The sequence below is a fragment of the Aotus nancymaae genome, unplaced genomic scaffold, assembly GCF_030222135.1.
Source record: "Aotus nancymaae isolate 86718 unplaced genomic scaffold, 86718_ANA_hifiasm-v0.15.2.pri h1tg000014l, whole genome shotgun sequence".
In the NCBI taxonomy this organism is placed as follows: domain Eukaryota; kingdom Metazoa; phylum Chordata; class Mammalia; order Primates; family Aotidae; genus Aotus; species Aotus nancymaae.
This window is the reverse complement of record NW_026988425.1, coordinates 71263461-71278747: the sequence shown is the minus strand read 5'-3', so window position 1 is coordinate 71278747 and position 15287 is coordinate 71263461. Positions and strand designations below refer to the sequence as shown.

The window sequence follows — 15287 nt, the reverse complement described above, 5'->3', positions numbered from 1 at the left end:
TTGAGAAACGGTGCTGATTAGCCTTGTCATTTGATTAGCCTCCTCACAGGTAATCAATGGCATTAGGCAATTAAATGCTGAAACATTAGTTTGTTTAACAAGTTTTATGCTGTGCTGACTATTTTCTTTTTCCATTCTTGTAGGATATCTCCTGGGTAGTGAAGATTATTATTCCCACGAGCGCTGTACGTTAATTGACGCTCTGAATGTTACACGATGTGCTCTTGATTTCCGAGATGGTGAAGAAGTTGCAACAGGTTATAAAAATATGTATTCAACAAACATATTCACCAAAAGGGCTACAACCCTCATAACTAACCATCCACCAGAGAAGGTAAGTTTTGCTACTATTTACTGATAGCAAAATCTTACTATGCTAATGTCTTTTCAGATGAATGTAGGAAAAGGCCATTGTTGTTTAGGGAAAAGTCTAATAAATTCTAGGAAGTCCTTTTCAAATTATACAATACCCCAGAATCAACCTAGGAAGCTTGTTAAAAATGAAGATTCCTGGAGCCTACCTCCAGGGTGTGATTTATTAGGTGTGGGAGAAATCCTTACATCAGCATTTTAGAGAAACTCTTAAAAGGTGATTCTTAAGAGTGGTCCCCAGATCATGCTTTGAAGAATACTGTGTTGGAAGTGTTTCAATAGAAATATAGTTTTAAATTTTTGGTATATTATGTGCATGCGTTGTAAGTAATTAATAAAATGACTCTTAAAAAATGATTGTCTTATATATAAGATGAGGCTTTATTATGACAAACTTTTGTTTAAAAGATCTGTAAATTTTCGGATCAGGGCAGGTCCTCTAACCTTGTACTTCCTCCCAGCAAGAATATTTTGCTATTCTAGATCTTTTGCATTCCCATGTTAATATTAGAATCATCTAGTCAATTTCTATTTGCCAGCTCCCCAAAAGTGTCTGCTTGGATTTGAATCTATAGAACAATTTGGGGAGAATGGATGTCTTAAAAATATTGAGTCTTCTAATCCATATACCTGGTATATTGATGAGCCTATTTTTCATATTTACTATACTGAAGCTATTGTGTATGTCATCAGTAATCTTATTATTATGATTATTTTGTTAACTTTACTCAAGAGGTAAAGTTTAAGCTAAGTTCTCTGGATTTAGCTTATAAATGCTTTTGAAATGGGAGCAAATATTTGTGTTGTCAGACACTGGTCTCAAAATATGGCTTCATTAAGAACACCTATAAATAACCCATAAAAATAATACTTCGGTGGGACCCTGACACAACAAATTATAGAATATGTAGTACTCCCTGGTTCTTCTAATTTCCTGCACTTTGCCTCTTTGACAATGCCTGAAGGTCCTTGGTGCAGGTCTATCTTAGTCTGTTTGTGCTGCTGTAAAGGAATAGGTGAGGCTGGGTAATTTATAAAGAAAAGAGGTTTATTTGGCTCGTGGTGCTGCAGACTCTATTAGAAGCTTAGCACCAGCATTTGCTTCTGGGTGAGGGTTTCAGGAAGCTTCCACTCATAATGGAAGGTGAAGCTGAGTTGGCGTGTACAGATCACATGGCTGGAGCAGAGAGAGAGAGAGAGATGCCAGACTCTTTTTAACAACCAGCTCTCCCAGGAACTAATACAGTGAGAACTTACTCATAACTGCAAAGATGGCATGCAGTCATTTGTGAAGGACCCACCTCCATGACCCAGACACCTCCCAACAGGCCCCTACTGGGGATCAAATTTAAACATAAGATTTGGACGAGGGTCAAATATCTAAACTAGAAGAAGATCACCATGTGGATTCTGGTTTACATACCTGTTTGAACTTGGTATGTGGCTGCTGATTTCCTTTTCAGTTTCTGCTTACTTGAACTCAGTACTGGAAATCTTCCCTGGATGAGTTAAATGCCAGATTGCTGGCATCCTCCTTTGGCTTCTACAAGCTAAGATAAAATCTTCCAGAAGACAACTTTACCTTGAACTTCAAATTATATTTACACTGTCAAATGTTATACAACTCCTGACATTCAGCAAAAAATAATCAAGTGGGCCGGGCGCAGTGGCTCACGCCTGTAATCCCAGCACTTTGGGAGGCCGAGGCAGGTGGATCACGAGGTCAAGAGATCGAGATCATCCTGGTCAACATGGTGAAACCCCGTCTCTATTAAAAATACAAAAAATTAGCTGGGCATGGTGGCACGTGCCTATAATCCCAGCTACTCAGGAGGCTGAGGCAGGAGAATTGCCTGAACCCAGGAGGCGGAGGTTGCGGTGAGCTGAGATCACGCCATTGCACTCCAGCCTGGGTAACAAGAGCGAAACTCTGTCTCAAAAAAAAATAATAATAATAATCAAGCACATACAGAAGGTAAAACACAGAAAGAGGTATCTGTCCTCAGCTGTGTCCCACTTTTGGCTATCACTCTCATGTGCTGGTATCTTGAAGCAACCATGCTTTCTGTGGAACATGAAGAAATGGGAACATTCTCTGAAATATGTGGAAATACACAGATTTTAAATCTAAATCTAAACAAATATTCAGATAATTGGAAAAATAGTTGCTAGGTAATTGGCTTAAGTTCTCAGCTTTCTTTTATATATTTGACATTTTATAGATGCGGCTTAACACTTAACAAGGTATTCTTAAGAGAACCATGTATTCCATGAGAGCCTTCTGAATGTTTGTTGACAACTGTACCGTTGGAGCTCGCAGCAGGGTGGGGCTGGCTTTGGAAGGTTCTAGAACGGGTGCCATACTGCCCTGAGAACTGTCCACTCTGGGGCGGTAGCTCATTCCACACACCACGTGAAGACGGATGGAGGCTCTGCAGGGCCTCAGCAGAGGATTTCAAACGCGGAGGCCAGACTAAATCCAAGTCCTGGGGCTCTTCTTTTAATTTCTCTCCTTCTTTGCCAACTCGCTGATATATCCGCCCCGTGCTGTCATTCAGCAGTCTTCTCATCCCTGTAATTTGCTTTTTTATTTCCATGCTTTCATCTCCTAAAAAAATGGGGTGTGTCTCTATCCACATCAATGGACAAGACAATAACCTAGTGGAATAAAACTCTTCTGTAATTAAAAAAAAAAAAAAAAAAAAATATTATTCTTTGAGGGAGGCACCATTTTACACATAAGCAAACTGGCTTAGAGAAGTTAAGTAACTTGTTCAAGGTCACAGAGCTATTGAGAGTCAGAATCAGAATTTAAACTCATGCTCTCTGAATCCAGACCTCATGCACTTAATCAGCCTCCTTAGTTCACAGCTAATATCCAAGACCAGAGATTCTGAGTCCCAGCTCATGATTCATCTTAATGATTTCAGTCCTGACCATGTATTAGAATCATCTGGGAAACTTATAAGAAATACTGATGCCAAATATTGTGATTCATTGGTCTGAAGTGGGACCCAGGCATTGGTACTTCGTTATTCCTCCTCCCTGGCTCCTACCAGTGATTCTAATGTGCAGCCATCACTGACACCTGGTGCAGTGAGAGCCATTCTAGGATGAGTCATTCAGAGCATTCCTTTCAAATATGGAGAGGCAAGCAGAAGCCAACTACCTATTACAGGTTCACAATCTACCTTAATCATGCAGCAACTGTAATCTGCCCACAATACAAATTCATTCCTACTAAAGAACAATAGAATATTCCCTCACAGGGTTCCAAAAACATTAAGCAGATAAGAGGAAGCAGCTGAAGTGAAATAGATCTTTGTGGGTGGGCTGTCTTAACTGGGGTGCAGGGGAGAAGCTTGGGGACTGAGGACAATGGGAAGCCCTAAGAACTTGCTAGCCACGAAAGGAGTGTTATTAGCATGGCCGCTGTTCATATCTGTTTGGAAATTGCCAGATGAGAAAATGGTCATTTTCCTATCATATCTGAAACATTCTATAGCAGTATCCAACATTCCCAATATCCTTAAAGAAAAGTTTCAATCACAGACATAAGTGAATGAAATAATTAAGAGTCAAGCTGTAACCCAAGAATGTTTAAGACAGCTAATACATGCTTACATTTTCAGTTTGGTATAAAATGATGCAACTCACCAGTTTGGGGAGCTGTACTTTTCATGATTTTATCCTGAGGTTTAATCTAATTCTGGGCTAATTTCTCAGATACTATATATAGATTGTAACATAAGCAACTTGTTCTAAGATAAAAATCATTAAAGAAAAGCACACGAAAAATTCACAGGCTAACTTAAAATTGTACCTATTTTAAAAAATACTTGAGGGGGAAAAAGCATTCGAAGGTAGTTCATAACCGAAACACAGTTGCTGATGCTGCACTCAGGAAGGTCCTGCTAATTACTTTCACATGTGTTAAGAGGGAATGTCCTTCCTCTTTTTCAACAGGATGATTCCCAATACTAGTGACACTACAGACTGAAAGTAACATATTCGTAAAATATCTCTTTTAAAAACAGCCCCCCGCCTAAACACTTTGCAGAGTGGAAGCAAATGTTATATTATACACCTGATCTACTAGTAGCTTCTTAAGGAAAATGTTAATTTCTAGTGGAAGACTTTTACTTTTCCCTGACACAATTTGGGAAAAAAAAGGTCTTAATTTAGAAGTCAAAGATAGAAAAGCAATTTCAAAACCTATCATATGCTTTTCTTTATTTATACTTTAAATTAGGAAAATATACTAAAGAAACGAAAATAAGACTTTCTTCCTCACTGAAATAAGATTTCTTAGCATGATGAGGATATTTACAGTGTATATCTTAGCAACCATATGGCATAAATAAGGGAAAAGAACTCCTAACATCTTAGACATGAATATGCTGATAGCTTTAGATGATAATGTCTTGCTTTTATGTAATACTTAGATATTTAGTCACGATTTCATACCTAGGATTTTATTTTACATTCATCAGACACTGTTACATGTAGGGTTGGTGCAAAGGCAGCAACTGTGACAGTTGATCAGAACAGGGTTCTGGACCTAAGAAAAAGCAGGGGAGAGATCAGGCTCCAGCAATGGCAGCTGCTGGCTTTAGGCTGACAGTGAGCCAAGCTCTGGTTGGCAGGAGTGGGATAATTGACCACAGCTGTTCACATGCAGAGTCCCAGGACTGGTGGCTGCAGGTAGGGTCCTCATTGTGATTGGAGAACCTTGGAGCCCTCGTTAATTCTTTCCACTGGGCCACCATATAGTGTTAAAAACACTACTCTCTTTCTTTTTTCAATTTAAAAATAGTATAGAAATCTTGGGCGTTTATCACTGTTGGGGAATGAATTATAATATTTCATGAATAAAGTTCATTTTCTGAGTTCTGAAACTTTATTTTCTTTAGTATGGGATGGAAATATCTAAAATGTGCATCAGTCCTGACCTCTTGAAATGGGCTATACTGTCATCATTCTGCCTCCTCCTGGTGACCAACGGTCATACTGTTGTGTGTAAGGCTGTCTGCCCACACACTTATTAGCCCTAGACTGCTGCTGATGAGATGGGGAAAAAGATAACTTTTTTGTTCAAGGACTACCTTAATCTCTACCTCTAAGTTATTAGGTCCAGTAAGCAGGTTGCATACCTTTGCATGGCCTGTGACAGTCACATGCCAGACTGGTCCTCACCACTCAGAGGCTGTTTTCACTTCCTCTTTTCATTCATGTCCCTTCTGTTTGAGTCAAGGGTCTGACCACTGGACCGATATAGACTGGTGTAATTTTTTATTTTTAACCCCTCAAAAGTGTCAACTTAAAATAATCAAAAGGATCAGAATCTAGTTTAAAGAGACTTTATTCAAGTACAGAGTTTAAGGATGGCCTCTTGGGAAGCACAGATTCCAAAGAATGGAAGTCTGTGTTTCAAAGTGTAGAAGTTTGGGATTTCTTACTGTATTAGTCTATTCTCACACTGTTATAAAGAACTGTCTGAGTTCCTCTGGCCCTCTGGTGAGCTGAGAGGTTTTTGCAAGAAAAAAAAAGTGCCTGAGTCTGGGTAATTTATAAAAGAAAGAGATTTGACTCACAGTTCCACATGGCTGGGGAGACCTCAGGAAACTTAAAATGGTGGCAGAAGGGGAAGCAAACATGTCTGTCTTCACATGGAGGCAGGAGAGGGAAGTGCCAAGCAAAGGGGGAAAAGCGCCTTATAAAACCATCAGATCTTGTGAGAATTCACTCACTATCATGAGAACAGCATGGGGGCAACCACCCCCATAATTCAGTTAACTCCCACTGGGTCCCTCCCATGACACATGGGGATTATGGGAACTACAATTCAAGATGAGATTTGGGTGGGGACACAGCCAAACCATATCACTTACATAGACAAAGTTTAGGGGAGCTTAACAGAAGTTCAACTTCTTTCTGTATAAGGCTTAATGCATAGTTACAATGATCTGATTAGTCAAGGTGGTGTTTTTCTTTTGGGAAAGGTATATTTAACATTCCACACTGAAGATGTAACAGTCATGGTGTTTTTTGGGTCATCTGCTCTGAGTTAGGTACAGGACCATAAAGGAGGTAGTTAATCTATAACAAAGATCTTCAATAGGAAGGAGAGAAGTCCTGGTCTCTGGTCTGTCCTAGTCATTTACAGAACAAGAAAAATAAAGAAGAGAGTTAATCTATAATCCAAGAAACAGAAGTTGCAAACATAATACGTGACTCAGTCTCCAGGACTTAATTTTCCCCTTGGCATAATTTAGAGGGTCCTGAAAATTTATATTCTTTTATACAAGTGATGGTAATGTCTTTAGCTACTAAGGAATAATTATGGGAAAGATTTTTAGATTATTTTTAACAAGGTGACTAGAATGATTTCCATACTGAATATTTATAGGAACCTTTAATAATGGTCCCAAAATCTTTTTTTTCCCTTGGCATCCTTTCAAGAACTCCCCTGTCCCCCTTCTCAGCCATTGCCTTTAGTAAGCAATTGCTGGCTGGGAATCACCTGCCCTCTTTGTCCTGCTCTCCTTCACCAAGTGGGTTGCGATGTTGCTGCTAATGACCTGGATAAGAACATTTTCTCTTTAAGCCATAGGCCTCCTCTCTCCCAGCTGCACCACCTACCCACTCCCACTGTTAAGAATCCAGATCATAGTCACAAAATCTCATGTTTGCAAGGGCCAGACTACTAACCTAAAGAAATGAATCAGCTCACGTAGAACAGTGGAAAACTAGAAAATTGGATAGCACTTGAGGGGGATGGAGCCCCTGTTTCTCATACTCCAGCCTTTTGTTACTAGATGGTGTGTGGAGAAAGAATTGTCAGAAATTCTGATTTTTCAAAAAAAATTTTTATATATAAAAACAGATTGATGTGATATTTTCTGATTTTTAAAACTTTATGTGGACTGTAAATTATTGCAGCCTTCCAATTTTTAATCCTATCCCCATCTGGACCTTGGCTGGTGGCTGGAGTTGGCTTGGTCTAGTGCTGAAGACCCAGACACCAGTACCCAGAACAGACCCATACTGTACTGTCAGGTCAGCGACGCACCTGCATATTCTTCCCTTCAGACATCACAGCCGGGACCTTCATCACCCCCAGGCAGGGCATCTGTTGGGATATCCTGCACCATGGTCTACAGGAACATAGATGCTTCAGCATGACCGTGCAGCTGGAGTAGAAGTTGTGTGTGTCGAGGGGAAGCAGAGGCAGAACTAAAATGGTATCAGAGGCTATAGTACAGACTTTTGGAGTGAGAGTTTGGAATGTTTTCCCATGGAAATAATGGAAGTACGTGTTCTACATTAGGATCATTTTCATTCCATCACCTACCTTCTTAGTTTAATAGGTTTTAAAGCAAGGACTGTGATATTTAACAGCTATTTTTAACTTTTTGAGTTTGGGGAAAACATATTTCTGAGTTCTAAAGACCTGAACTATAAATAAACTTTTAGGGGTCTATTTGAGTTCTATGTATGAATAGTCTTTCTGCATTATAAGGATGCATAATATAAAATTTAAAACAACTTGTCAACAGTGAAGAATGAAATACAAGCACCCCCCCAACAGTCTGTTTCTAATCATTTTCATTCATTTATGAGATTTAAATGCCTCAAATACTTTAACAGAATTATATGTTTATCTTTGGGTTGAACTAGTTGTTGTCTCTTTGAGGGTTTTCAACTCATTAAAGAATTCTTTAGGAGCACTATGAAGAGAATGCCTTCAGAAAGGCTCATTAAAAAGGAGAAGCTGACCTGGAATATCACTAATGTTAAATGTTGCAAATTGATGGAAGTGGTAAAATAGAATCAATAGAATCAGTATGTCATACTTCTTAGTTTCAGGAATTAAACTGGTCTTACGTTTGGTCCTACATCAAAGACTAACAAGGCATGGTGTTCACTTTTTTTCTCATAAAATATATTTTAAAAATACTATACTTCTTCTAAAAGATGACTTATTATCAGCTAAAGCATCTATTGGTACATAACCATATCATAATAGTGGGTTTTTCAATAGGAAATTGCTCTTCAATTAATGCGGAGTTGGACAAATCATACATATAACTTTTCTAAGCCTCAGTTAACTCATCTGTAAAATTGCTATAGCATTAGGTGGTTTCAATCATACTCAGTGAGATAGAATATGTAAATTATTATACTGTCTAGTATGTAGATAACATTTAATATGTGGTTGCTATTACTGATATTATTATTTGTTTGGTTCAGGTCCATTGAGGCCATTCTGGGACTCTGGCTTTTAGTTTCCATTTTTTATCTTGTGTCTTTTGTTATATTTTTAAATATCTTTATTGAGACAAAATTTACATACCCTAAAATTCACTCATTTAAAGTATACAATTCAGTAGTAAATTTTTAGAGCTACGCAATCATGACCACAATCTAAGTTTAAAACATTTTCATCACCCCCTGAAAAAATCCTTGTACCTGTTCGCAATCACTCACCATTCCTCTCCCCCACAATTTCCTACAGCCCCAGGCAACCACTTTCTCTCTATATAGATTTGCCTATATTTCTGGACATTTCACATGAATGAAATTATATGATAGGAGGACTTTTGTGATTGATTCATTTCACTTAGTATAATGTTTTCAAGGTTTATGTTGTAGTATATATCAGTACTTTATTTCTTTTATTGCCATATATTGCTGAAAATATACCATATTTTATTTATCCATTCATCAATTGATAGACATTTGGGTTGTTTCTACTCTTTAACTATTATGAATAATGTTGCAATGAATATTCATGCAAGTTTTAAGGTAGACATATGCTTTGATTTCTCTAGGAATGGAAATGCTGGGTCATATGGTAACCCTATGTTTTACAATTTCAGGAACTGCCAAAATGTTTCTTAAAAGTGGCTACGTGTGCCATTTTACATTTCTGCTAGTAATGAGTGACAGTTCCAATTTTTCCATATCCTCACCAATACTTGTTCTTTTTCATTTTTAAATTATAACCATCCTAGCAGATGTGAAGTATTACCTCACTGTGGTTTTAATTTATACCTTACTAATGACTAATGATGTTGACTATCTTTACATGTGTTTATTGCTTTTGTATATCCTCTTTGGAGAACTTGCTATTCAGATTCTTTGCCCATTTGTAGTTGAGTTGTCTTTTATCACTGAGTTGTAAGTGTTCTTTATATATTCTGGAGATGAGTCCCTTATCATATATGTGATTTACAAATACTTTCAATGCATTCTGTAGGTTGTCTTGATACTATTTTTATTAAGGCGTAAATCTGAACTGTTTTATCCTTCTATATTTAATGCTTTCATGTCCTCTTAACTGATTTACACAAACTTTCTTTCCAGCCTCTCTTTCTCTACCTTGCTCTCCAGTCTGTGCATGAACCCCTTCAAGTCCCTGAGGAATACCTAAAGCCATATGATTTTATCCAAGACAAGAACAGGCATCACTATGCAGGAATGGTGTCCCTTATGGATGAAGCAGTAGGAAATGTCACTGCAGCCTTAAAAAGCCGTGGGCTCTGGAACAACACGGTGTTCATCTTCTCCACAGGTAAGTGTGTCAATAGGAAAATCATCTCTTGGCAAAGCCTAGGACATGGTATTTGATAAGTGGAATGAAGACAAATTGGAGTGGTTAGCATTGCCTTATTAAAATAAATGCAGACTACAATAGTAGAGACATGATAATAATGGATGGAAAGGCGTATCTAAGGAAAAAGAATAATGGGCTTCCCTTGTTCCCTCAGATATCAAAATATTCTGGGACTGTGGCTTGTAAACACATGTTTACTAACTGAGTAAGTATGAGTGGACATCATATGTAGGGCTGCTAGGTAGTGAATCCCTAGAGCAGCTTGTTCCCAGCTCTCTGTACAACCCGGGCATCTTCTATGGCCATGACTCCTACCGACTGGAGGGGTCTCTGTATCACTGCAAAGAGACAGATTTTGACATGAAGACAGATAAATAATGGAGCCATTTAAATCTACACTAGTGTCTCAAGTTTAGATTTTTTTTTTTGTATTAAAATTGTTTTCGGGGCCAGGCATGGTGACTCACACCTGTAATCTCAGCGCTTTGAGAGGCTGAGACAGGTGGATCACTTGAGGTCAGGAGTTTGAGACCAGCCTAACCAATATGGTGAAACCCGTCTCTACTAAAAATACAAAAAATTAGCTGGGCGTGGTGGTGGGCACCTGTAGTCCCAGCTACTCAGGAGGCTGAGACTGGAGAATCACTTGAACCCAGGAGGTAGAGGTTGCAGTGAGCCTCAATTGCGCCACTGCACTCCAGCCTGGGCAACAGAGTGAGACTCCGTCTCAAAAAAAATTGTTTTCTGACAATAAAAGTTATATATGTTATTATAGAAAAAATAGAAAAGGGCTGGGTGCGGTGGCTTGTGCCTGTAATCCCAGCACTTTGGGAGGCTGAGACAGGTAGATCACAAGGTCAAGAGATGGAGACCATCCTGGCCAACACGGTGAAACCCTGTCTCTACTAAAAATACAAAAATTAGCTGGGCATGGTGGCACGCGCCTGTAGTCCCAGCTACTGGGAGGCTGAGGCAGGAAAATTGCTTGAACCTGGGAGGCAGAGTTTGCAGTGAGCCGAGATCTCGCCACTGCACTCGAGCCTGGTGACAGAGTGAGACTCCATCTCAAAAAAAAAAAAAAAAAAAGAAAGAAAGAAAAGAAAAGAAGAAGGGAAATGGAAAGCTCATAATCTCAGAGATTACTTTTGAAAATCGTTTTCATTCTGACAATGCCATTCTGATTCCTACTCTGTTACATATGTGACTTCCCCCCTCACTAGGCACGGTTTTCTAAAATTTCACTATGATGTGCTTTGGGTGTTAATCTTCGTTTATTCATCATGCTGAGTACTCAGAGAGCACTTTCAATCTGAAAATGCAGATCCTTTTGTTATGGGGAATTTTCTTATATGATTTATTTGAAATTTTATGGCCCTCCATCCCACCTTCCCCTATTTTATCTGTACAGAACTCCTGTTACTTGGTTACTAGATCAATCCTTTAATTTTTCTTAGTTTTTTCCCCCTCTCCTATTTTCTTTATTTTTCTTCTACTATTTGGGAAATCTTATTGTTTTGTAAGCTTTCTATTGAATTTATTTCAACCACCATGTCTATTAATTACCAACAACTCTTTCGTGTTTTCTGATAATTCCTTTTTTGTAAAGTTCTGTTTTTAATTTATAGATGTTATAACTTGTTTTCCCAAAGCCTGTGCTCTTAACCATTACTTTTGTGTGTGTGTATATATATGTATGTATATACATTTTTTTAAAGTTTCCTGATATTGCCAACATTATTTCTCTTCCTTTTGAGTTCTGTTTTTTCAGTTTGTTTATATATTTGTTTCAATCTGTCTTTAATGAGAGTGGCTTGGTTTTCTCAAATCCCTAGAGATTCTTGGCTAAAATCTAACAATTTGATTAGAAACTCCAAGTGCTAGGTCAGGGCTTGTCACCTGGTGATTTTTACTGTAAAGTGACCATGTAGGGTGAGGTGACATGTTGAGGAATTAATCTTGGTATTCTACTCATAGTTTTGTCATTTTGTTTTTTACATGCTGTTTTGTTTTGCTTTCAATCTGGCTTACATATTGAATCTGGCATTTGTCAAACAGTTACTGTGTGCAGAATGTAGTTCTAAGTGCCTCCTGCACATTAGTTCAGTGAATCCTCATGATAACGAATTCTCTAGAACTATTATTGTCCCATCTTGCAGATGTGAGAACCAAAAAACCAAGAGCATAAGTACCTTACCACAGGTCACGCAGCCAGGCAGAGCCTGGCTCCACTGCAATATCCAGCTCCCGGATGATGATCTCAGTGTTCTCATAGGACCTCATGATATAGCAGAGCTTTCCTCATGATGTGCTGCAGTATTGATCTACTGAGGAGCCTGGGCAGGCCCAGAATAGCATTTACCCTGAGCAGCCTTGTTCACTTGCATGGGTGCTATCCAAATACTATAATTTTCTAAGTATGTCCTGCTGTGAAAAAGGTTAAAATTTGTTTTTCTCCCAAAATTTACCCTTCAGAAAAAAAGAGAGACACACTTCAGTCCTTACAAGATCTCTCAGATTCTGGGAGGCATTCTCAATTTAATTTATTTTGAATATCCTGGTATAGCATTTTGATCAGTGCTGGTTTCGAATGCCTAGAGAAGTCACCGGAAATAATCATTTTTTAAAAAGATGCTAGGACATTTAACACTGATATAGTAAAATTATTCCTGGGAAGTGACCTCATCGTTGCAAGGCTTGGAAGTCATAAGTTTATAAAACAAGTCTTTGTTGTGGAGATCACAATTATACAATTTCAGGACAAATGATTTTCTGAAGTAAAAGTATATATATAGATTAATGTATTGTACGTGGGCTTAAATGTGCTCAAACAGAAGTGAAGATGCTAGTTCTGGAAGACTGTGTTAAATATCTCCAAGTGGCTCCTCTGATAACATTCTCATCAAGAATGCGTGAGAGGCTGGGTGTGGTGGCTCGTGCTTGTGATCCCAGCACTTCAGGAGGCTGAGGCAGGCAGATCACTTGAGTTCAGGAGTTTAACACCAGCTTGAGAAACATGATGAAACCCTGTCTCTACAAAAAATACAAAAATTAGCCAGGCATGGTAGCATGTGCCTGTAGTCTCAGCTATTCAGGGACTGAGGCAGGAGAATTGCTTCAGCCCAGGAGTTTGAGGCTGCAGTGAACTGAGATCATGCCACTGCACTCCAGCCTGGGTAACAGAGCAAGACCTTGTCTCAAAAAAAAAAAAAAAGAAAAGAAAAGAAAAGAAAAGAGATCTTGGTATTCTACTCATGGGAAAAGGTGGAATACAATTTTTTTCATGATATTTGAGAATGGAAAAATATTTTAAGATAAATATTTCCCTTATGATATGATTTCAAATGTGTATGCTTAATTGTACTTTCAAACAGATAATTGACTATTTCATAAACATCTATATTTATTCAAGCTGGTAGTAATAATATTTGGAGCTTCTCACTGAGAAAATGGGGATCACCTTAAAATAGGGTTGTCTTACATTTTGATACTATATTAATAGATGTCTTAATCTTGGACCATCTTTGTTAGGCTAAATCCAACTTGATCATGTGTATGTATTTTTATTATACTGATGAATTCAGTTTGCTAGGGTTTTATTTAGGATTTTTGCATCAATTCAGAAGTGAAAGTGGAGTTAGCTTTTTTGTGTCTGGTTTTGTTGTCTTGGTTATACTCACTTCATAAAATAATGTGGTTAGTTTTTCCATCTGTTTCTATGCTCTGGAATAGTTTACAGACTGTTGGAAAGATCTTTCTGTTTAGCTGGTCCCTGAAGCCTTTTGTGGAGACATTTAAAAAATTATTTCCCTACTTTACATTTTTTGCTGAATTATATCTAGGTGTGTGTCTTTAAAATGTTTTAAAATTAATTTTGCCTGAAATATAGTGAGCCCTGGAACTGCATGCTGAGATGATTATTCACTCCAGGAGGCTTTCCTTATTCATATTTTAGCTTATTGTTTTTGTTCTACTTGATTTATTTCTCAAAAATATCTTTAATTACTATGTTGAATCACTGATTCAGCTTTTCTCTCATCTTTTTTTTAATTTTTTTCCTTTTTCTCAGACTTTGGAGCTCTTCTGCATTACCAGTTTAGACACTTTGGCAGTTTTAATCCTATGCTTTAATATCTCCAATATAGATTGTTATTAATTATATTTTTAGTTTTTTTGCAGTGCTGTCTTTGTCTCAATCAGTATTCTCTTCTTCCAAGCTTGTTAGTATAGTAGTGACCACTATTTAATAAGCATTAAAGCTCAGTGTAACCCTGTGAGATAGCAAATGGTTTCTTGATCCCCATTTACCAATGAAGAAGTCAAAACTTCTTTTTCAGAAATTAAAAAAAAAAATGAAAGTATGATCTTGCTATGTTGCCCAGGCTGGTCTCAAACTCCTGGGCTCAAGTGATCTTCCCACCTCAGACTCCCAAAGTGCTAGTATTATCAGTGTGAGCCACTTAAAGAAATTAAGCAATTAGCCTAAGGCCACACAGCTAACAACTGAAAAATCCAGAATTCAAGCTCAGATCTACCTACTTCCCCTAATACAGTTGTCTTTTTGTGTCTCATTTTCTTTTCCATTTATTTCATCCCATTGCCCTGCATTTCTATACTTCTGTACACAGAAGTGTAGAGCCCATCCTTTTCCTGAGCCTTTTTGAATGGAACTTTTCTAAAATCTTTATTTTTATAGGAAGTCATTGCAAGCTAGATGCTCTTCCTCAGAGTATAGGTGGTAAAGGATCTGCACACACAGAATGTGTGGCCATCTTGTGGCCTCTGGTCACTGTTCTCTGGTTGATTCTTCCAGATCTGCAGCTTGAAGTCAGGCTGATGCATATAACTCACAGAGTTCCTGGTGGCATATAGGCATTAAGTGTTATACTCTATTGAATCTGATCCACCTAGTTAACAGTTTCTTCTCTCTTGGCTCCCTAATTCTTTGACAGGCTAAAAGAACCCTGGACTCTTCCTATCTCCACATTTTCAGGGGTTTACTTTTGGGGACATTCCTCAGGATACAGTGTGTCCACTCCCAGATCTTCTCTTTTCCTGCCTGTTGTCTTCTGGGAGTTGTGATCTCTAAGCACATAGCAGTAGAGGAGGTAATAATTCTCCTCTGCTTAAATTAGTGCCAGCCCTTCTCAGGCTGTCTTCCTGCCTCTCTTAAGCTAGGTGGATGGCTCTATGTCATGAGGCAAAGCAGGGTGGGCCAGTTCTTATTTCCTCAGCCCAGCTTCTTTGGCCTTGTAGTTTATGGACATGTCTCTAAGATTCTGGCATTATAAGCTGCCTA

General features: G+C 38.3%; 1 protein-coding gene across 4 annotated transcripts in view; it reads left to right on the top strand.

Moving 5' to 3' along the window:
• The window catches only part of ARSB (arylsulfatase B), a 207448-nt gene that overhangs the window by 21376 nt on the left and 170785 nt on the right, over nt 1–15287 (top strand). For all 4 annotated transcript variants that reach the window (XM_012462101.3, XM_012462103.3, XM_012462102.3 and 1 more), the window contains 2 exons: nt 144–334; nt 9742–9949. In XM_012462101.3, the coding sequence (XP_012317524.2) occupies nt 144–334; nt 9742–9949 (399 nt within the window). The remainder of the gene's footprint in view (nt 1–143; nt 335–9741; nt 9950–15287) is intronic.